The following is a 22,864-nucleotide window of genomic DNA, read 5'->3' as shown; positions in this document are numbered from 1 at the left end:
ACTATTTTTAATTTTTTTAGGAGCCTCCATACTGTTTTCCAAAATGGCTGTACCAATTTACAATTCCACAAACAGTGCACGAGGATTCCCTTTTCTCCACATCTTAGCCAACACTTGTTATTTGTTGAATTATTGATGATAGCCATTCTGACAGGTGTGAGGTGATATTTCATTCTGATTTTAATTTGCATTTCTCTGATGATTAGTGACATTGACCACCTTTTCATATGTCTATTGATCATCTCTATGCTCTTAATGGAGAAATATCTATTGAGGTCCTCTGTCCATTTTTTAATTGGATTGTTGTTGTTTTTTTGTGTGTGTGTGTGTGTTTTTTTTTTGGTATTGAGTTTTTTGAATTCTTTATAATTTTGGATATTAACCCATTATCAGATGTATCATTTGGTGAATATGTTCTCCCATTCAGTGGGTTGTCCTTTCATTTTGTTGATGGTTTCCTTTGCTGTGCAAAAACGTTTTATTTAACGTAGTCCCATTTGTTTATTTTTTTCTTTTGTTTCCTTTGCCTGAGGAAATATATCAGAAAAAAATATTACTAAGAGAAATGTTAGAGATTTTACTGCCTGTGTTTTCTTGTAGGATTTTTATGGTATTGAGTCTTACATTTAAGTCTTTAATCCATTTTGAGTTTATTCTTGTATATGGTGTAAGAAGGTGGTCTCTAGTTTAATTTTTTCACATGTATCTGTCCACTTTCCCCAACACCATTTATTGAATAGACTGTCTTGATTCCATTGTATGTGATTGCCTCCTTTATAAAATATTAATTGATTAAGTAATTATGTCTGACTCTTTATTCTGTTCCATTGATTTGTCTTGTATGTCTGAATCATGCTGTTTTGATTATATGTAGCCTTGTAGTGTAGTTTGATATCAAGTAGTGTGATTCCTCCAACTTTGTTCATTTTTCTCAAGATTGATGTGGCTATCCAGGGTCTTTTGTAGTTCCATATACAATTTTGGATTATTTGTTGTACTTGTTTGAATATATCATTGGCATTTTGATAGGAATTGTGTTGAATCTATTAATTGCTTGAGTAAGTATGGTCATTTTAAAAATGTTAATTCTTCCAGTGCATGAGCACAGTATATGCTTCCACTTATTTGTATATTCTTCAGTTTCTTATAATTTTCTGAGTACAGATCTTTTAACTCTTCAGTTAAATTTATTTCTAAAAATATATGTTTTTATTGATTTCAGAGAGTGGGAGAGAGAGAGAGAAACATCAATGACGAGAGAGAGTCAGCACTGGCTGCTTCCTGCACACCCCCTACTGGGGATTGAGCCTGAAATCCAGGCATGTGCCCAGAAGGGGAATTGAACCATGGCCTCCTGGTTCATGGGTCAACACTCAACCACTGGCCAGGCTATTTTTCTTTTTCTTTTTTTGCAGTTGTAAATGGGATTTTTTTTTAAAGTTCTCTTTCTGATTATTCATTATCTATATAATCTATATAATAGATAATATGCAAATTGTTCGTTACGGCGTCACAGTAATGACCCTTCAACAGGCTGTGCGTGCAGCAGGCGTGCTCGCGTGAGGCTCGCTTCCCTGCCCCTGGCGCTGGGCTGGGGCAGTGAAACTGCGTCCCCCGCCCGGCGCGGGAGTCCTCTTTTTCTCCCAGGTGCACGTGCCCAGCAACCCCGCCCCCCCGCCCCGACGACACCATGCCCTGTCCAAGAGCACTCTGCCCAGAGACGCCACCAACCCCCCACCCCTGAAGTGGTGGGGGGCCAAGGGGCAACACCCACACGGCAGAAGGCGGTTCTCGGGGCGCGGTTGGCAGACACCAACCAGGGGGGTGCGAGCATCAGTGGTGACCCCCGAGAGGGGCTGTGCATGCATATTGAGAGGGTGTGGACCCAACATAAAGGAAGGGCCCGGGCACGACGACGGAGTGGATGTTGAGGTAAGGCACCGGACCTGGACGGGCCACCGGGTAAACAACGTGGGAATCCCATCGCCAGACACACAGGGTGACCCCACGATGCCTGGGAGCATGCCGGTTGATCCTCCCAAGCATACAACCTCAAAGCCTCCTCCTGCCGTGCAGACCGGCCCTGCCACCGTGGAGAACACAGGTGACCCTCACACCACAGGGAAGCTGCTGTGGCTTTCTCCAGCCGTCCATCCATTCATTTGCCTGGTCCGACCCGGATGGAGGCTCACATCCTGGGCGGAACGCGCCCCCTAGGACAAGCCGGTGCAAGCATGCCCATCGCCTGCGAATTCGGGATGGGAGCAGACGGAGAGCTACTCAAGGCGTGAGAGCAGGCACACTGGGGGACAGGAAAGGCCTCCGCATCCTCCGCCACCCCTTTTGGCACGCAATGGGAGAAAAGCCTTGCACACGCACGTAATGCAGCGGTTCCCGCAATGGACGTTGGCCCCGGCCAGGCAGGACCCTCCCCCAACTCAGAGGGGGGAAGCGCGGGCCACAGTAGGCAAGACATAGCTGCGTCATTGCTCGGCCCCTCAAATCCAGTGCAAGAGGGGCCCGAGTGCCCAGACAGAGGTGGCTACAGGTTCCAGAGAGGAAAGAAGTCAGTACTAAGACAGGACGAAAAACATAGAATTTTTAATTAGCCTGTAAAAAGAGTGAAAGAGTGAGGGAGGAGGGGGGAGGGTGGGGAAGAAGGGAAGGAGGGAGGAAAGAACTTTATAAAGGAGTCAGTAGACAGCAGAGTTAAAGAAGGAAAGATGATGTATGAGTGAACTGTAGGAGCTATAATGAAAATCAAGTATAGCTGTGTACTGGGGACAGATTTTAAAAGTAGGAGTCAGAAAAGAAAAAAGATAAATGATAGTAAATAATTAGGCAGGTAGATAGATGTTAAAACAGTGGAAGTAAGTAGAGAAGAATGTATGGGAAATGTAGGATGAGAGAGAAAGAGGGAGGAAAGAAAAGTTTTAAAGGGGGAGCTGGTAGAGCTTAAAGGAGAACGGGAAGAAGGAAGAAATGGGGGAGGGAGCAAAGCAGGTCTGAGGGAGGAAGAGAAGAAAAAAATTAAGGTGGGAAGGAAGGAAAAGGGAAAGGGGCAGGGGTAAAGATAAAGGAAAGAAGGAATGTGGGAAGGGAGAATAGGCAAAAGATGGGAAGAAGATGATGGAACAGAAGTAGGAAATAAGGAGGAAAGAAAAGTTTATAAATGATGAGTCAGTAGGAAAAAGTGTTACATAAAGGAGAGAGAGAAATTGTGTGAGAGGGACAAGCCAATAAGGAAGTCAAATACAATTGTGTGTGAAGGGGATAAGATTTTAAAAAAAAGTTATTAGGGGCGACCAGGCCAGCAGGGGAGGGCAGTTAGGGGGATCAGGCAGACAGGCAGAGTGGTTAGGGCAGGCATGCAGGTGAGCAGTTAGGAGCCAGAGGTCGTGGATTGCGAGAGGAATGTCCAGCTGCCAGTTGGACATCCTCCGAGGGCTCCTGGATTGGGGAGGGTGCAGGTTGGGCTGAGGGTCCCCCCCCCCCGCCCCTGTGCACAAGTTTCGTGCACCAGGTCTCTAGTTGATATATAAAAATGCAACAGATTTCTGAATATTAATTTTGTGTCCTGCCACTTTACGGAATTCATTTATCAGTTCTAGTAGTTTTTTGTGTGGAATCTTTAGGGTTCTCTATAGTACCGTGTTTTCCCGAAAATAAGACAGTGTCTTATATTAATTTTTGCCCCCAAAGACATGCTAGGTCTTATTTTCAGGGGATGTCTTATTTTTCCATGAAGAAGAATACGGTACACATTTATTGTTAAATGAAAATAAAGGAAATTTATTACCTGTATACGGTACGGTAGTACGGTAGTTGTCAACACAAACCAGACAAACTGTGAATCCTACGGTATCAAGAATTTACTCATTTATTCAATGACAATCATGTCATCATCTTCTGGAACATCATCATAACAATCCAATTCCTGAATTTCCTGGTGAATTTCTTGTGACTCCATTTCTTTCAGAATCAGTGGACCAAATGTCTCATGTTTAGCAATAGCACTGTCTTTAAATGAGTACTTCTTGTCAAGGTAGCCTGCTCGCTGTGCATTTGCAATGCAACTGTCAGTGATTTTCTCCCATGAATTCTTCACCCAAGTCACAACTTCTTGCAGTTTAGGTTTCAGAAAGTTTCCACACTGATTTCTCTCCATTCTATTTTCAATGTAGTCATTAATTTCCATGTTCAAATTGTCTTTGAATGGCCTGTTTATTGCAATATCAAGAGTCTGGAGATAGGCCGTCATTCCTGCGGGAATCATTTTCTGATCTATTTTTCTTTTGTGAAGAAATGTCTTCATGTCTTTAGCGTGGTGATTGCTGGCTGCATCCCAGACTAGCAGACCTCTTTGGCTCCCTCGCATAACAAGCGGCAGCATTAAATCAACCCACTTCCTTATAACTGCTTGTGTGGCCCAGGCTTTTTCAGTTTCAGGAATAAAAACGCCCCAAACACGTTCAATCTTTTCCTTCTTGCCCTTAGAAATGATTAAAGGTGGGATTTTAGTGCCATCCAGACGAATTGCCAAAATACAGGAAACACGTGCACTTTCGTAAGCAGTGGAGGGAATGTACGCTGAGGAGGCACCCTGCTGTTCAATGGTTGTTTGAGATGATTGGCCCATAAACACTGCAGTTTCATCCATAGCAATCATGTTGGAAAGACTGTATTTAGAGAAGTCAGCATCATCAATAAAGGACTTGAATGCAAGTGCTCGCTTAATAACTTGAGTATCTTCCAACCTAATGTTGTAGATCTTCTTCAATGTTGTAGATCTTCTTCAAGACAGTTCACTTCGCTGAAGGAAATTATCCAGCCAATGTTGTGATGCTTTGAAGTCTTCGGGGGCTATGTCAAACTGTGGTGCCATTGCAAGGGCAAATTCTTGAATCTGAGCCCTATTCACAACCAAAGCCTTTGCTCTCCTGTCAACAACCCATTCACAGATCAGGTCTTCCAGCTTGGAAAATAATGGTTGCCGACCTGATCCACACTTGCGCTTTTTAGCATTTCCCTTGTCCACTTGTTCAATGAGGTTACCATACTCTGCTCGCCATTTTCGGACCAATCGGATACTCAACATCTTCTCTTTGCAGAAAGCAGTAAGATTTTGGCCCCAAGAGTCTTCCACGATTCCTTTCTTGTACTCCACGGAGTAGCTTTTTCTTTTTGTGCTCATTTCTAGGGTTAAAAAAAAGGAATTGGGGTATCAAGGTGGGGGGAGGGGGATCACTCAAAATGACACAGGGGGGATCAGAGGGGGGAATCAAAATGGCACAGGAGAATCAGAGGGGGGATTACCATTTTAGTAACCCCTTTTGATCCTCCTGTGTCATTTTAAGTGATCCCCCTCCCCCCACCCCTGTGCCACTGAACACCTTCACCAGACATCTCCCCTACCCCTTTATCAGACATTTACCCCCTGGGGCCTGCCTGGGGACTGTCACTAGGCTTGCTGGGGCCTGGATCTGGGCTGGAGCAGGGTCTGCCACTGACGGAGAACCTTCAGTCATTATGAAGGCGGCCGCGAGCATCAGGTAGTATCACCAGAGACAGACCAGCACTCACCACCTTCGCCGCGTCCCGTCCGCTCTAATCCTCCTGTTCTTCTACACGCATCTGCGAAAGTCTCCTCCTCTCTCCCACCCCGCGCTCACCGCTCACTCCGACCTCCGCTCCGCCTCCACACAGCAGTGACGTCAGGACTCCGCGTAATGTCACTGGTTGCTAGACGCCAGTCGGGGCGGCCCTAGCGACCAGTTTACGGTAAATTAATTTTCATTCTGAGACAGAGCCTGGGGGCCTTATTTTCGGGGGATGCCTTATATTTCACTCAGAAGGAAACCTGTAAGTAGGTCTTATTTTCGGAGGATGTCTTATTTTCAGGGAAACACGGTATTATGTCATCTGCAAATAATGGCAGTTTACTTCTTTCTAATTTGGGTGACTTTTGTTTCTTTTTCTTGTGTGATTGCTGTGGCTAGGTCTTTCAATACTATGTTGAACCAGAGTGGTGAAATAGATATTTTTGTCTTATTCTTGATATTAACCAAAATGCTTTTAGCTTTTTCCTGTTGAGTATGTTAGCTGTGTATTTGTCACATATGACCTTTATTATGTTGAGATATGTTCCCTCTAATCTCATTTGTCATACGAGTTTTTATCATAAATGGATGCTGTATTTTTTTTGTAATGCTTTCTTTGCATCTATTGATATGATCTTATGGTATATGTCCTTTGTTTTTTTTATGTGATTGTATCATGTTAATTGATTTTCAGATACTAAACAAACCTTGCATCCCAGAAATAAATCCCACTTGATCATAGTGTATGATCTTTGTTACGTATTGCTTAATTTGGTTTGCTAATATTTTGTTGAGGATTTTTGCATCTATGATCATCAGGGATATTGACCTATTTTATTACTTGTAATGCCTTTGTCTGATTTTGCAATAAGGGTAATGAGTTTGGGAACCTCATTTGGAATAGTTTGAGAAGGGTAGGTGTTAATTCTTCTTTGATCTTTGGTAAAATTAACCTATAAGGCCATTTGGTTCAAGACTTTTTTTTTAATTACTGATTTGATTTTGTTAGTAGTTATTTGTCTGTTTAGGTTTTCTTCTTCTTGACTCAGTCTTGGAAGATTGTATATTTCTAGGAATTTATTCTTATTTTCCAGATTATCTAATTGTTGGCATTTAATTGTTCAAAGTTTTTCGTATAATCCTTTGTATTTCTGTGGTATCAGTTTCACTTCTCTTTTATTCCTAGTTTTATTTGGGTCCTCTCTTTTTCTTGATGAATCTGGTTAAAGATTTATCAATTTTGTTTATTTTTTCAACAACCAGCTCTTGGTTTCATTGATTTTTTTGTATTTTTTTTTTAGACTCTGTTTTGTTTCTACTCTGATCTTTCTTATTTCCTTCCTTCTACTCACTTTGAGCTTTGTCTTTCTTTTTCTAGTTCCTTTAGGTGTAAATTTAGATTGCTTATTTAAGTGCAATGATTTATTTATTTATTGTCTTTTAAAAAATTCTTTATTGTTGAAAGTATCACATATGTCCTCTTTTCTCCCCGCATTGTCCTCTCCCAGCCTGCTCCCGACTCCCACCCCCGGCCTTCACTCCCCACTCCCATTGTTTGTGTCCATTGGTTATGCATACAAGTTGATCTTTTATCCCCCACCCACACGCCCCTACCTTCTCTCTGAGATTTGGTGGACTGTTCAATGATTCTGTGTCTCTGGATCTATTTTTGTTCATCAGTTTATGTTGTTCATTATATTCCACAAATGAGTGAGATCATGTGATACTTACCTTTTTCTGACTGGCTTATTTCAATTAGCATAATGCTCTCCAGGCCCATCCCATGCTGTTGCAAATGGTAAGAGTTCTTTCTTTCTTATAGCAGCGTAGTATTCCATTGTATAAATGTAGTCCAATGGTTTAAGTAAGATGCTAAGCCTTGTTAAAGCAGTTAGTTACTGTATTTAAACATGTCTGTGTGTCCTACATCCTGCCTTTAGCTATGTCAACAAATTTATATTCAATACTCTTATTCAGTGTCTTAATATATCACAATATAAATACATAGTTTAATGTATACTTTTGCTAATAATATTTTACTCTTTAACAGATGGTAGTTGATATTTGAGCTTATTTTATGCTCTTGTAGTAAGAGAGAACTCTCTACTGCCCCCTTCCAGATATTAAGGGATCACTTATAAATTAAATTTTAAGACATTTGTTACGTAGATATGACACCTCCCCATTTATGAAATTTTAAATAAATATCTGAAGATATTTCATGTAAAAAAAAAAGGTGCAAGACTTGGCTTTCATGTGTCAGAAAGTTAAAACAGAACTAGTTCTTACTTGACAAAATTTGATCACCTTGTCCGCCAAACCTGTACCATACCTACATGCTTATCCAGAAGTAGAACCAGTTGTCCTATTTTGCAGTTTTCCTATATACAAGTGGGCATACATGTTATGGATGAATCTTTTTCTCTCCAGTAAAAAAAACCACCAAGTTTTCAAAACTTAAAAGTTTTGAAGTTTTGGAACCTAGTTTATTCTCTCCTGATAGGAGGAAAATGTTACACCCAAGGTACTTTTCCAAAAAGCCAGTTATATTATTGTAACCTATCTTTTCTCCTTTCAAATTATTCTTCAAATCACTCTTCCTTGAAATATATATGTCTTAAAAATGTCAACCAAGTTAACTCTTAACATGGATAAATATTTTTGTTTTGGTTTGTTTTATACAGATGTGTAATTTTGTTTTGTCTTACTATCATTCATTCTCAGTTCCATTTCTTTCTTTCTATTTCTCCTTTCTTAGTCCATCATTTTCTTAATCCAGTCTGAGAAATTTTTTTCTCACTCTCTGACACAGGATTTTATTCTCCCCTTGATATATTTTTTTATTGATTTCAGAGAGAGATAGAAACATCAATGATGAAAGAGAATCGTTGATCATCTGCCTCCTACACATCCCACACTGGGGATAGAACCTGCATGCTGGGCATGTGCCCTGACTGGGAATCGAACCGTGAACTCCTGGTTCATACGTAGACGCTCAACCACTGAGCCATGCTGGCCGGGCAATATGATCTATTTTTTAGGATCTTCTTCAGGAAGGCTGTGCCAGCCTTGTATAGTAGCTGAAGTGACTTTGGCATTTTTAACAGAAAGGATGATGAAACATACAGGATTTCCAATTTAATGCCTGGAGGTCCTGGATATCCATAGTTAGGTTGCTATAACAATTGAATTTATTAAAAAAAAAAAATACACACCTTAAAAGGCACAAATCAACATTTTCTTAAAGCAGTAAATGATATTTTAAATAATCGTTAAGTAACCTGTTGTTCAAATTTTTCTTAATTTTGTGAGAAAATACTACCTCAGTATATGGTTGTTAATTAAGTGCATTATGTATTTCAGTATCTGTTCTTAAATAATCTAGGAGGTTTGCATTTATGCCTGATCTTTTCTCTCCATTTTGTTTGTTTTCTTTAGTTTCATGCTATGGATACATTATATAGACACAGCTATGACTTGAGCAGTGCAATAAGTGTCTTAGTGCCACTTGGAGGACCTGTTTTATGCAGAGATGAAATGGAAGAATGGTCAGCCTCTGAAGCTACTTTATTTGAAGAGGCACTGGAAAAATATGGCAAAGACTTCAATGATATACGTCAAGACTTTGTAAGTAGAAAATTGTGAATGATATAAAATGTTGAGGTTGGGGGTATTTTATTTGTTTTAGAAATCTGTGACTTAGTAATTTTTATCTGCTCAACGTAGAATGACGGCCAATATTATAAAGGGAGAAATTGACATTTATTCTGGGAAGTAATTGTGAATAAGACCCAGGGCCAGGAGGCCTTGAGTTCTTGCTGTAAACCTTGGCAGTATGAATTCATCCTCTTCACCTTTCTGAGGTCTAAGTTTAAAATATGGACAGATTGTCTAACCATTTGCACTAAATATATCTAAGTCCTGCCTCTTAAGCTTGTTGCCCTCCTTTAGACCTTCAGTGTTTTTCTAGTTGTCTGACTAATTGTTGAGCCTAAAATTTTGATGTGGACCTTTAATGTGGAAACAACCTATAAAGCAGAGTAGGAGAATTTGCTTTATAGACTTTCTATCTTTGACTACTCTTAGTGATATGCAGTATCTAATTTGCCCTTTAAATATTAGATAGTCTTTTCTCCTATTATGTACTTCCTTTTGTCTTTGTGGAATTGCTCTAATTAAGTTTATAGTCTCATTGAAATGGAGAAATTTCCATTTGAGAAGTCTATGAATAGATTTCTATAGCAGCCATTCTTTACAAAAAATTATGAAAATAGAATCTTTATAGACTATGAAGTATTTGATGCGAGTTAATATCCTGCCTTTTATGTTGTTGACTTTTTGTTTGAATTATTCCTTAAGAAAAATTATTACTATCAATATGGATACATTAAATTCCAAACATGATAATTAAAGCTGTTAGTGTCACTAACATTTGTTCTTCTGGCAAAACTTCATTCATACCCAGATTGTTATATGTCATGATTTCAATTTATAGGAGGTGCAGGTGAGGTTTTAAAATGCATTGGTGGCATTTAGCTTCAGATGGCAGACTAATGCACCATTGTGATGTTATTACTATGGTACTATTAATGTACCATACCACTAAATAGAAACCACAAAAACAAAGCCCCCTAAAGAACAAAATCCACAGGTCTGACAAAGGAATGGAAGATGAGAAACATTAAAGTGAAACTACTTTCTCTGCACTGAGTGTGACATGCTCATTTTATGTCCTAGTAATTCTTCTGGACCCATTTCAATTCAACAAATGTCTGTTGAGCATCTGCAGCATGCCAGGCCTTCAGGTAGGCACTAGGCATGCAACAGAAACCTAACGTTACTTCAGGGAATGAGTTCATAGTCAACATCAAGTGATTGAAGCACATACACTAACTAAAATAAAATGTAGTTATTTCTGTCAGCAGTATGGACAAGTATTATGGGGTATTAGGAGGGGAACTATCAGTTGTGCCAATCAAATCAGAAATGGCTTCACAGAGTTAACTGGCATTTCAGCTGGATCTCTTATGGTAAAGGGAGAAAACAGCAAATTGATAAGTATACATGATTTATGAAACTTGCAGACAGCACTCCCAGGCACCTAACACAGGACTAGGAAGTAACTCTCTGAAGAGTAGCTTGGTGCAATATACTCAGACACAGAGGCTGACATTGATATGAGATAAAAGAACTATATGAAAATGAGTTTGACAGTAATAATGCCGTTAGATGGTTTTTGTTACCTTCAAGATCTAATAAAATTCTTGTAAATTTGCATTGTGGTATATATTAGTTTTTGCCAAGGGTAGTTAGATTGCTTGTTGATTTGTAGTATTTTGGATACTGAAATTTTCCACCAGTGTCAAAAACCTTAAAGAATATATGATACCAGCCCTAACCGGTTTGGCTCAGTGGATAGAGTGTTGGCCTACTGACTGAAGGGTCTCAGGTTCTATTCCGTCAAGGGCATGTACCTTGGTTGTGGGGATATCCCCACTAGGGAGTGTGCAGGAGGTAGCTGAATCGATGTTTCTGGCTCTCTATCCCTCTCCCTCTGCCTTCCTCTCTGTAAAAAGTCAAATATATATATATATGAATATATGATACCAGGAGGCTGACTGCCCAAAGGGTTTAAGTTTTTTTTTTGTAGTTTGGAGTGTTTTTAAACTAATTATTCATCTCCACCCCTAATACTGGTAAAAGTAACACATGAACCTGAAGACCATATATGACAAGCCCATAACTAATATCATATCGGAGGGACCTTTGGTGCTATTGGTGTGAGGCATGGACACACTTGGATCCGTCACGGAGCTAGGAGTGGAGCATGTATGCTCCTTGAGTGGCAGCAGTGTAGGGTCTGGGTGCTGGCCAGTTTCCATGGCTCTGGTACCTGAGATGTGTGCACATGTGGAACAGCTGTGGAGCTGAGGTCTGAAGTACAGGTACATGTGGAGCAGCCAGGACTTTGGGGTCCAGGGTATGCACAGAGTTGGAGGTAGGGGCTGGCAGCCCTGTTCCAGGAATGGGGGCACAGCAATGTCTTCTGGGAGTGACCTAGCAGCATCTCCTAGCAGCAGCAATAGCTGTTGGTTACCTCAGTGTCAAAAGGTGCTAGCTTTCCTGCAGAGCAGGCTGCTGTGGTCCATGCCAGCATACACTGTGGAGTCCTGTGCTGGGAAAGCTGCAGGAATTCTGGCCTATGAGTGGCAAAGGCTGCCGGGCTCTCTGTAGAGCAGGTCACTGGGGACCTCAGTGGCACACACCTCATGGCTTATATTGATAGCCTCCACCTTTCTTCTTTGTTCTTAGCCATTTTAAGATGTCTCGGCTAAGCTGTCTCCACAGTGATCCTTTCTGTGTGGTAATTCATTAATTGCTCGGCTGTGTTGCTGTAGGTTCTTAATTTGAGTCTTGTGCCCTCCCAGGGCTATTTTTGTTTGTTGATAGCTGTCTATTTACTGTTTGTTTTTCTTTGCGGTGGGCGGGGGGGGGGGGCGGGGGGGCAGACTAAGACTGGTAGCTCCTATTCCTCTATCTTGCTCCCATCCACTTTAAGTTGTCTAGTTTACTGTCATAAGGTTGTTCACAATAGTCTTATTACCCCTTTAAGTCCTTATTTGGACACATATGCTAATGTGTCCTCTCACACTCCTGATGCTGGTGATTTAGCTCTTCTCCCCCCCACCCCCCCCCCCACATCAGTCTGGCCTTAAGGCTTTCTTAATTTTATTGATCTTTGCAAAGAACCAGCTTTTGGTTTGATTGACTTTCTGTTTCATTAATTTCTGCTTTTATGTTTATTATTTCCTTCCTTCAGCTTGCTTTGGACTAATGTGCTTTGTCTTTTCCTAGTGTCTTTTTAAGGTTGAATGTTAAATCATTTATTTGAAACATTTCTTGTAATGCAATCATTTATTGGTAGCATATGTTTAGCTAGTTATGATTTATTTCAGCTTTGCCTGAAAAACATTTTACTGTTTCCTTTAAAGATATTTTATTCTTTCTAGAATTCATATATTTTCTTTTTCAGTACTCTAAAGATGTTTATTTGGCTTATGCAGTTTCTGATGAGAAAGTTCCTCTGTATGTAAATGTTTCTTTTTCTTTGTGTTCAAGATTTTTTTTTACTCTTGGTTTTCAGTAGTGTTACTACTACATTTTGCCTGGGTGTGTTTTTCTTTTCTTTTTTTTTCTTTTTTTTTTTTTAATAAATCTTTATTCAGATTATTACAATTGTTTCTCCTTTTTCCCCCCATAGCTCCCCTCCACCCAGTTCCCACCCCACCTTCTGCCCTTACCTCCCCCTCACTGTCCTCATCCATAGGTGTATGATTTTTGTCCAGTCTCTTCCTGAACCCCCCTTATCCCTTTCCCCCTGAGAATTATCATTCCACTCCCTTTCTATGCCCCTGATTCTATTATATTCACCAGATTATTCTGTTCCTCAGGTTTTTATTTATTTTTTATTTTTTATTTTTTTAAATATATTTTATTGATTTTTTACAGAGAGGAAGAGAGAGGGATAGAAAGTTAGAAACATCGATGAGAGAGAGACATCGATCAGCTGCCTCCTGCACGCCCCCCACTGGGGATGTGCCCGCAACCCAGGTACATGCCCTTGACCGGAATCGAACCTGGGACCCTTCAGTCCACAGGCCGATGCTCTATCCACTGAGCCAAACCAGTTAGGGCTGTTCCTCAGGTTTTTAATTCACTTGAATTTTAGGTTCACTTGTTGATAGATATGTATTTGTTGTTCATAATTTTTCTCTTTACTTTTTTCTTCTTCCTCTTCTTTAAGAATACCTTTCAGCATTTCATATAATACTGGTTTGGTGGTGATGAACTCCTTTAGCTTTTTCTTATCTGTGAAGCTCTTTATCTGCCCTTCAATTCTGAATGATAGCTTTGCTGGGTAGAGTAATCTTGGTTGTAGGTTCTTGCTATTCATCACATTGAAAATTTCTTGCCACTCCCGTCTGGCCTGCATAGTTTCTGTTGAGAAATCAGCTGATAGTCGTATGGGTGCTCCCTTATAGGTAACTAACTGTTTTTCTCTTGCTGCTTTTAATATTCTCTCTTTGTCTTTTGCTCTTGGCATTTTAATTATGATGTGTCTTGGTGTGGTCCTCTTTGGATTCCTTTTGTTTGGGGTTCTGTGCGCTTCCTGGACTTGTAAGTCTATTTCTTTCACCAGGTGGGGGAAGTTTTCGGTCATTATTTCTTCAAATAGGTTTTCAGTATCTTGCTCTCTCTCTTCTTCTGGCACCCCCATAATTCTGATGTTGGTACACTTGAAGTTGTCCCAGAGGCTTCTTACACTATCTTCAACTTTTTGGATTTTTTTTTTGCTTTTTGCTTTTTCGGTTGAGTGTTTTTTGCTTCTTTGTATTTCGATTCTTTGACTTGATTCTTGTGTTCCTCTAGTCTGTTGTTGGGTCTCTATAATATTTTTTATTTCAGTCAGTGTATGTTTAATTTCTAGTTGGTCCTTTTTCATATCTTCGAGGGTCTCGTTATATTTATCGGCCTTTTCTAGGATATTCTTGAAAAGCCTTATAACCGTGGTTTTGAATTCTATATCCAGTCATTTGTTTTCCTTCATTTCTTTCGTTTGTGATCTGTTTCTTTGACGCCGCATTTTCATTGCTTCCCTGAGTTGGTAGGGTAGATTTGTGTGCTAGGTTTCCTATATGGCCCAGTGGGTCGGCCTTCCCAGTTAACCTGAGGTGGACACTCTTGGTGCACCCCATTGTGGACTGTGTGTACAGCCTTGTTGTAATTAAGTCTTGATAGTTGTTGGTATCACTGGGAGGAATTGACCTCCAGGCCAGTTGGCTGTAAGGATCAGCTGTGTCTATGCTGGGAGAAGTTAGGTGCTGAAGACAGCCTTATAGGCTTAGACTTGCCAAATTGCAATAGCCTCTGTGCTCAGCTTGGATGGGGTGGAGTCTCAGGGCGGAGCAGACAGTCTTGGCTTCCCGTCAGCCTTGCCCTTGCGTGCACGCGCGTGCCTTCAGACCTCTGCCTTCCCCGGCTCCCGAGTCTCTGCCCGAGAGTCCAGACTCCCCCCACAAGAGCGTGGGTCTCTAGGGGCTCGCCTGGAACCGGGGTTCAGTGCAGTCATAACTGGGGCTCAGTGCAGTCAGGAGCCTCTGACTCCCTTCCACTAGGGAAAGCCTGTGGCAACCTCCGCAGCCTTTGTGCGCACTGGCACGCACGCGCCTTCAGTCCTCCGCCTTCCCCGGCTCCCGAGTCTCCGCCCGAGAGTCCAGATTCCACCCACAAGAGTGTGGGTCCCCAGGGGCTCGCCTGGAACTGGGGTTTAGTGCAGTCAGAACTGGGGCTTAGTGCAGTCAGGAGCCTCTGACTCCCTTCCACTAGGGAAAGCCTGTGGCAACCTCTGCAGCCTTTGTGCGCACTGGCACGCGCGCGCCTTCAGACCTCTGCCTTCCCCGGCTCCCGAGTCTCCGCCCGAGAGTCCAGACTCCACCCATAAGAGCGTGGGTCCCCAGGGGCTCGCCTGGAACTGGGGTTCAGTGCAGTCAGAACTGGGGTTCAGTGCGGTCGGGGGTTTCCTTCCCCCTTCCGCCAGAGAAAGTCAGCCTGGCTCTCAGCCGCCCTTCCTCTCTGCGCGCACAAAGACCCTTTGCACAAAGACCCTTTGCCGTACCTCCAATTCTCTGTGAGCTTTTCTCTTTCCTTCTAGTTGCAGAATTTTCACTCAGCCAGCTTTCCTGTGGTTCTGGATGGTGTCCGTTCTGTCTTTTAGTTGTAGTTTTGAAATTGTTGTGCGAGGCAGCAGTTTAGGTGCTTACCTATGCCGCCATCTTGGTTTCTCCCTGCCTGGGTGTGTTTTTCTTTGTAATTATTCTACCTGTAGTTCACTTAGTTTCCTAGAGCTGAGATTTTCTGTTTGTGTGTTAGTTTGCATAATTTGTATTGATTCATCTTCTAGTACACTAATGCTTTTCTCAGCTATAGCCAGCAAACTGATTAACTTGTTAAAGGAATTCTTCAAACATGATAGCATGTTTTTTCTCACATGTATACTTTATTCTTTTTTATGCTTTCTATCTGTGTTTAAATTTGCCATCTGTTTGTGTTGTCCACCTTTTCAACTGGATCCTTTGTTATAATTATCATAGTTTAACAGGTTAAGCGCCAAGCCTGTTTTGTCTTCCTTTCCGTTTAGCCCGCGATATCCAATTTCACCGATATGCCGGCGGCACCAGTGACTGACCAGTCCGGACAGAAAGTATGGTGTCAATTACCGGTGACTGACATGGCACTTAACGTGTTAATATCTGATACTTCCAATATTTGGGTCATATTGGAGTCTATATCTGTTGCCTGATTTATTTCTTGAAAATGGGACATTTATTTTCATGCTGTTTTTTAATGTCTTCTATCTTTGCGTGGTTATGGAACATCCTGTGTAAACAGTTATAGGCTGAGTTAAGCAGTATTTGTATTCTGAAATGAGCATGCCTCTTCTAGGTCATTATTGTAGGGGGTTGAGTCTGTCTGGTTAATAGTGGGCCAGGTTGGGTTTTCCTGTTCTTTTAAAGAAAGTGAAAAGGAGAAAGGAAGGGAGGGAGGGAGGGAAAAAGGGAGGGACAGGGGGAGGGAGAAAGGGAGGGATGGGAGGAGGGAGAAAGGGAGGGAGGGAGAAACATCAATGTGAGAGAGAGACTTTGAATGGTTGCCTCCCACATGCACCCCAAACCATGACCTCCTGGTTCTCAGGTCGACGCTCAACCACCGAACCACGCTGTCCAGGCTTGAAGTTTTGTTTTTCTCATATAGTTTTCTGTTACTAAATTCTAGTTTAATTCTGTTGTGATCAGAAAATATACTCAGTAAAAACCAAATTTTACATTTTTGTGATTTGATTGCTTCTGACCCAGTGTATGGCCTGTTTTGGTGAATGTTCTGTGTGCTCTTGGAAAGAATAGATATTTTGCTGTTAGGTGGAATGTTCTGTAAATGCTACCTAGGTCAATTTTATTGATAGTGTTGTTCAAGTCTTCTGAAGCCTTACTGATTTTCTGTCTACTTGTTCTATTACTTATTGAGAGAGCTATTACTTATTGAGAGAGCAGCATTAAAAGTCTCTAGCTATAATTGTGGAATTTCTATTATTCTTTTCAATTGTAATTAGGTTTTTGCTTTAATTATGTTGAAACTGTTATTAGGTACATGCACATTTAGGATTGTTATGTTCTCATGGTGAATTGACCATTTTATCTTTAAATCATGCTTCTCTATTCATGGTAATACTCTCTGTGGCAAAGTCTACTTTATTTTCTATTAATACAGTTACTCAAACTTTATTTTTTCACATGATATATCTTGTTTTTATCCTTTTATTTTTATCTTATTTATGTCCAAAGTGGGCTTTTTGTGGACAGAATACAGTTGTATTTAAAAAAAATAAACAATATGACAAGCTCTGCCTTTTAGTTGTAGTGTTTAAAACTAATATAATTATCAGTTTAAATCCATCATCTGAGCACTAATTTTCCATTTGTCCCATTGTGTCTTGTCCTTTTCTCCTTATTGATCAACTTGTTATGATTCCCTTTAATCTTTACTAGTGGCTTACTAATTAAACTTGTGTTTTATTTGTTTACAATATGCATCTTTAATGTACCACAGTCTACCTTTCAACCAAATACACTTAGATTACATAGATTATAAGAATTATATAACAGTGCACTTCCAGTTCCTCCTTCCCGTTACTGTGCTTTTGTTGCGGTACACTCTATAATCACTATTTTTTGCTTTAGATAATCAGTGATCTTTTAAAGAGATTTAAAAAAATCTTTTTCCATAACTATAAATATATAAAATATATTTACTTATATTTATTTGTTATTTATTTATTATTTTTTACTATTTCTGCCCCTGTTGGTTTCTTTATGTAGATTCAAAATTTTAGCAGCAGCAGTGGGGCTTTCTCAGGCTTCCTGCTCTGGCCCAGTTCTTTCTGAACACCTGATGGAGATCTGTGGCAAGTGTGTGGGGATTCCCCTTGTGTCTAGAGTTTTCTTCTGTTAAACAGTTGTTGTAGCCCACTGTTGACCTTTGGTAAATTTTTTGTGTTCTTCTTACCTTAATTTTTATTGGTCACCTGTTTCTTTTATGCTCTGCCAAAGTAAAGATAGTTCATGAGTCCTATGTCTCTTCAGAATGATTTTGGAATTCAGTTGAATGTCTTGTAACCTTAGCTTTTAGATAGATTCACAAATTGTTAGGGTTTTTGTAGCTTATCTTTTTTTTTTTTTTAATATATTTTATTGATTTTTTACAGAGCGGAAGGGAGAGGGATAGAGAGTTAGAAACATCGATGAGAGAGAAACATCGATCAGCTGCCTCCTGCACACCCCCTACTGGGGACATGCCCGCAACCAAGGTACATGCCCTTGACCGGAATCGAACCTGGGACCTTTCAGTCCGCAGGCCGACGCTCTACCACTGAGCCAAACCGGTTTCGGCTGTAGCTTATCTTTTTTCCCCCCTAATTTTTAGGGTAGGAATGACATTCTCCTGTGGATTTCTACATCCTAGACAGAAACAGAACCTGAAATACGTAATCTATAAAGTTCACAGTTCAAAATAGCCAGGTCTTTCTTTCTTCATGCAATCAAGTCAGTTTAACAAAAATATTTCCTAGCTGTTCCAGTTAACAAAAACACAGTAGCTATTATGAATAGAATGGGATATAAATTTGGAAATTTGTTGCTAAAATCATTGAGAGGGTTGGAGAAGTAGGCCCAGGCTAGGTTTCAAAGTGTATACCTAGGTACATAGGTATACACTATATACAAATACGGTACCTCTGATTGGGAGAAATAAATCACAAGGGAGTCTTGGAAATAAAATGTTTGGATTTCTGATCTTTACATTATAGGAAAGTGAAACTGAAAGGAAGTTGGAAAGGATACTGAGCAAACTGTAATTGGAAACGACAGAATCTATTTGAGTGAGCTAGTTTAAGAAGAAAGAAATTTATTACAGGGTGTTAGAAGGCTTACAGAACCTCTAGGAGTTTCCAGGGATCCAAGTTTAGATGCTTCACAGCCAGGACTTGTGAAGCCAAGACCACCCCACAATGGCAGTATTCTAACAGGAACCCCACTACAAAGACTGCTGCCCCTGCCACCAGTCTTGCTCAATTTCTGCTCCACTTTGATTCGGTCAATAAATGCCACATCTGTAGGGTCTATTCTTCAAGTACTTCACTTCTTACCAATTTTTGTATTAGAGTGCATTTGATTATGGGTGAGGGAAACTCATCCTCACCTAGTTTAGAATAAAGGTATGCGTTATATTAGAGTTCTTTTTTAAAAAAATATATTTTATTGATTTTTTACAGAGAGGAAGGGAGAGGGATAGAGAGTTAGAAACATCGATGAGAGAGAAACATTGATCAGCTGCCTCTTGCACAACCCCTACTGGGGATGTGCCCGCAACCAAGGTACGTGCCCTTGACTGGAATCAAACCCGGGGCCCTTCAGTCCGCAGGCTGACGCTCTATCCACTGAGCCAAACCGGTTTCGGCTATATTAGAGTTCTTAGTCGCTAAGTACAGAATTCACTATATCTAATATCAGCAGAAAGGAATGTAGGATATTAAGTTCTCATAGAATTGCTGGAGGACTATAGAACCAGGCTTGGATGCTATGCTTTTCAGGAACATTGGAAACACCTATGCCCTCTGCTGCTTGGCATCTATGATTTCAAGCTTCAATGGCAGAAAAGTCAACAGAGATGGCCCAGAACAACATGATATCTCAACCATTGTTCTTGCCAAACTATCCCGTCTCCCTGCATGCAGCCTCATTTTGATGTTGCTCACTTCTATATCTAAATGTCATTCAGGCTTGTCAGCTTGGCTAACATAGCCCATTAATCTGCACCTTTGTTCAAGGGTATCTGGGGAAAATACAGTTTAGGGTTTCAAAGAAGATGAGCTAGAAGTGGTTTGGAAGTGCATGTATAGTATCTGCTACCTTTGACTACTCATCATCCATACTTGCTTTCTGTACCTGCTTCCTTCCACTATCAACTTTTAAACAGTAGTAATTATTCCTGAATCATTGGAAAATGTGGTACCATTTCTTCAAATGGGGAGGCACAAATTTACTGTCATAGCATCTCTGGTTGATGTTTAGTCTTCCTCTGGTTTTAGCCACAACCCAGCTTATAGCTTCTACATTAAATTATAATGGTAAAATCATCAACAACAGACCTTATAAAAAATAGAAAAGGAATTGGGGTGCAGAAGGAAAATAATTATACCAAGCAAGGAAGGAAATATGGATGGCTTCTTTAGTCTTCTTTTTCTCTGTTTCTGAAACTCATTTTGAGGCCTTCATTGGCATTCAAAATCGACTTCCCTCACTCTTCTTTTCCCCTCAGTACTTTTAATATTCACAGTTCTTAATCTGGTAGGGTGACCCAAACTTCATTTTTGAGGGTTCTGGGCCCTCGTTAGAAGCAGTATTTTGTGGGAATAAGTCTTTCATAAGTCTGTGGGTGGTTTGCTAGCTAATGCATTATAGGCAGAAAAGGCAAATCATATTTAGAAGAATAGTCTGTTCAATGAGAACAGATGGCTGCTATCCTATGATGCTGAGAGTTTAGTGTAACTGACATGTTACCAGGAATGGGAGGCCCAGTGTACTCTGTTCCTTGCAGATTGGACACCTGGAGTAATTGGATCAGATTTGGTGAGAGGACATCCTGTGTAGCACCCATGTGTAATCTCTGTCTTCTTGCCTCTGTGTCCACTTGTTTATGTATCCTTTGAGTATTGGTGTGGTTAGGAAAAGAGTCTGGTTGATCATCATAGAGGAGATAACCTTATCCACCTGATACTACTGAGAATTTTTCTGCAAAGGGAACTTATGAGTATGCATGAGGACACAAATATCCTCACACTCAGGCCCATCCTGGGTGTCTGTCCCATAAACCTCTTTTCTAAGCCTTATTGTTACCAATATTCTAATCTGATATCTTTCAAGTCCCTGATCATTGTAACAAGTTAACCACTGCCCACAAATGGGTATGGATTAGTAATTCTGGCCATTTCTCCTTCAACTCAAAGTAGAAAGCCAGATTAAGTTTACTCTAATATTCCACCCTCCCAAAGGACCTACCTTCTTTACTGTGCTTCAGAGCCACTCCTGCTTGGGGCTGAAATGCAGGAGTAGTTCTACTTGTTGCCAGTATATCGTGCAAAGCCATCTGCCACAGTCAGATTTCTTTCCTCTTAAATTGACATGTCATAGGGAACTCCCATGAAGCCATATGTGAGAGTTGAGGGAGAAATGATACTGCATTAGGAGTAGACACACTAGGGCAGTGGTCGGCAAACTCATTAGTCAACAGAGCCAAATATCAATAGTGCAACGATTGAAATTTCTTTTGAGAGCCAAATTTTTTAAACTTAAACTTCTTCTAATGCCACTTCTTCAAAATAGACTCGCCCAGGCCGTGGTATTTTGTGGAAGAGCCACACTCAAGGGGCCAAAGAGCCGCATGCGGCTCGCGAGCCGCAGTTTGCCGACCACTGCACTAAGGCATGTTTCTCATGTGTTCATGACCTCCTCTTCTTGATAAGGGAGTAGTGGTGCTGAACATGCCTGTTTAGGACTTCATGGCTTACCGATAGGTGAAGTCTGGCTCATGATGAAGCTCAGGTTACATGGTCCCTTGGTTTCCAGGTAATTGTATGTCAGGGGGTTATTTCTCGGAAGAATAATAATTAGCAGATGAAGAGTTTATAGCTTGCTTAAAACCTTAGGGGACTCTGCCAATAACTGTCCTGCGGTCTCACCCTATGAGGTCATGTCATAAGCTCCTTAAACCATCCCTCACACCCTTTCAGTTCCATTAGATTGCTTGTTGGATTGGAGAAAACTGCTTTAGTGGTAATGCAAATGCCAGTGACTGAGCAGATCTGGTCCTGCAAGGAGGCCATATTTGTAATTACTGTTGTAATTGCCACCCAGTTAAACTTAAAATAAGTTCCTTTCCCTAAACTCCATCTGTTTTCACTTCAGATCAGATAGGTGAATTAAATGTGCAGGTAATAGGAGTGGCAGAGATATTTTACTAGTACATGTGGGATACAAGCTGCAGTGTAGTCTGGGAAGTACTACTTTTTTTCTCTGACTAAACTTTTATTTTTCAATTACAGTTGACATACAATATTATATTGGTTTCAGGTATACAACCCAGTAATTAGACATTACATAACTCACTGAGTTTAGGAAGTACTGTTTTAATTCTCTCACCCGATAGTGCATTAGGGACAGCTAGATGGGAGTCAGAGGGAGTGCTGGGTCACCTATCTGTAAAGTCTGCTGCTACAGCTAAAAGTTGTGAATGTTTTCAGTCATTTTGTTTGAAATTTGATCTGCCCTGATTTGCATCTTGAATGACTAACAAATCTCCCTTTACAGAAGGACATACGGAATATATTCTTTGGTTGTTGGTCTCATGTGTGGGAGCTCATGTGACCATTTCTGAATAATGAAAAATATAAAAAACAAGCTTTCTGTTTTCCTAGTATGAACCACACTTGGCTATGTTTTTCTTCTGAGATTTGTTTTAATTTTATTTTACAACAAAAATAAGTCAAAATAGAGCAGTTTTTTAAAGGATGGGAAGTATGTCAGAGACCACACGCCACCCCATGGTAGCTGGCATCTTTGGAAGTTTAAGTAACTCTGGCTAGATCTATTTCAATATTATTCCTAAAATTTGTATTCCTGGGTAAGTCATAAAATAGTATCAGTCATAAAGTTTATAATTTTTAGCAAAACGGGAAGTAGAAAGGGAATGTGTTATATTAGTCCTAACTGAATATAACTTGTTTGGGATACCCTTTGCTAAGAATTAATTTCAGTTTTCATAAACTGGATGAATCTTCTATGTGGATATTTGACTCATTTTAAAGTAGTGGTTTTAAAGGAAAGCAGTTGCTATAGTAGCTTGTTTTCATTATCATGTTAAATATATTTTCAGCTCCCTTGGAAATCATTGACTAGCATCATTGAATATTATTACATGTGGAAAACTACTGACAGATACGTGCAGCAGGTAATTTTTTTTATATCACTACCAATATGATTATATTAAAGTGAACTTTCTGTTTATATTTTAATATTTCTTAGCAATATACTTAATTTAAAATTTGTCTTGTTTGCTTTATCTTTTCTAGACTACTTTAAACTGCATGATTTCAT

The 22,864-nt window shown here is 40.4% G+C and overlaps 1 protein-coding gene across 4 annotated transcripts in view; it reads left to right on the top strand.

Annotated features, from left to right (window-relative positions):
* The window catches only part of MTA3 (metastasis associated 1 family member 3), a 138,396-nt gene that overhangs the window by 75,716 nt on the left and 39,816 nt on the right, over positions 1–22,864 (top strand). For all 4 annotated transcript variants that reach the window (XR_013961480.1, XR_013961481.1, XM_080685256.1 and 1 more), the window contains exons 9-10: positions 9,039–9,227; positions 22,644–22,718. Coding sequence is in view for 2 of the 4 variants with exons in the window: in XM_080685256.1 (XP_080541382.1) it covers positions 9,039–9,227; positions 22,644–22,718 (264 nt within the window). In the remaining 2 variants the exon portion in view is untranslated. The remainder of the gene's footprint in view (positions 1–9,038; positions 9,228–22,643; positions 22,719–22,864) is intronic.

This window comes from Plecotus auritus (assembly GCF_963455305.1).
Source record: "Plecotus auritus genome assembly, chromosome: 8".
NCBI classification, from domain to species: Eukaryota; Metazoa; Chordata; class Mammalia; order Chiroptera; family Vespertilionidae; genus Plecotus; species Plecotus auritus.
The sequence above is the reverse complement of the archived record's forward strand: the minus strand, read 5'-3'. Positions and strand labels throughout refer to the sequence as shown.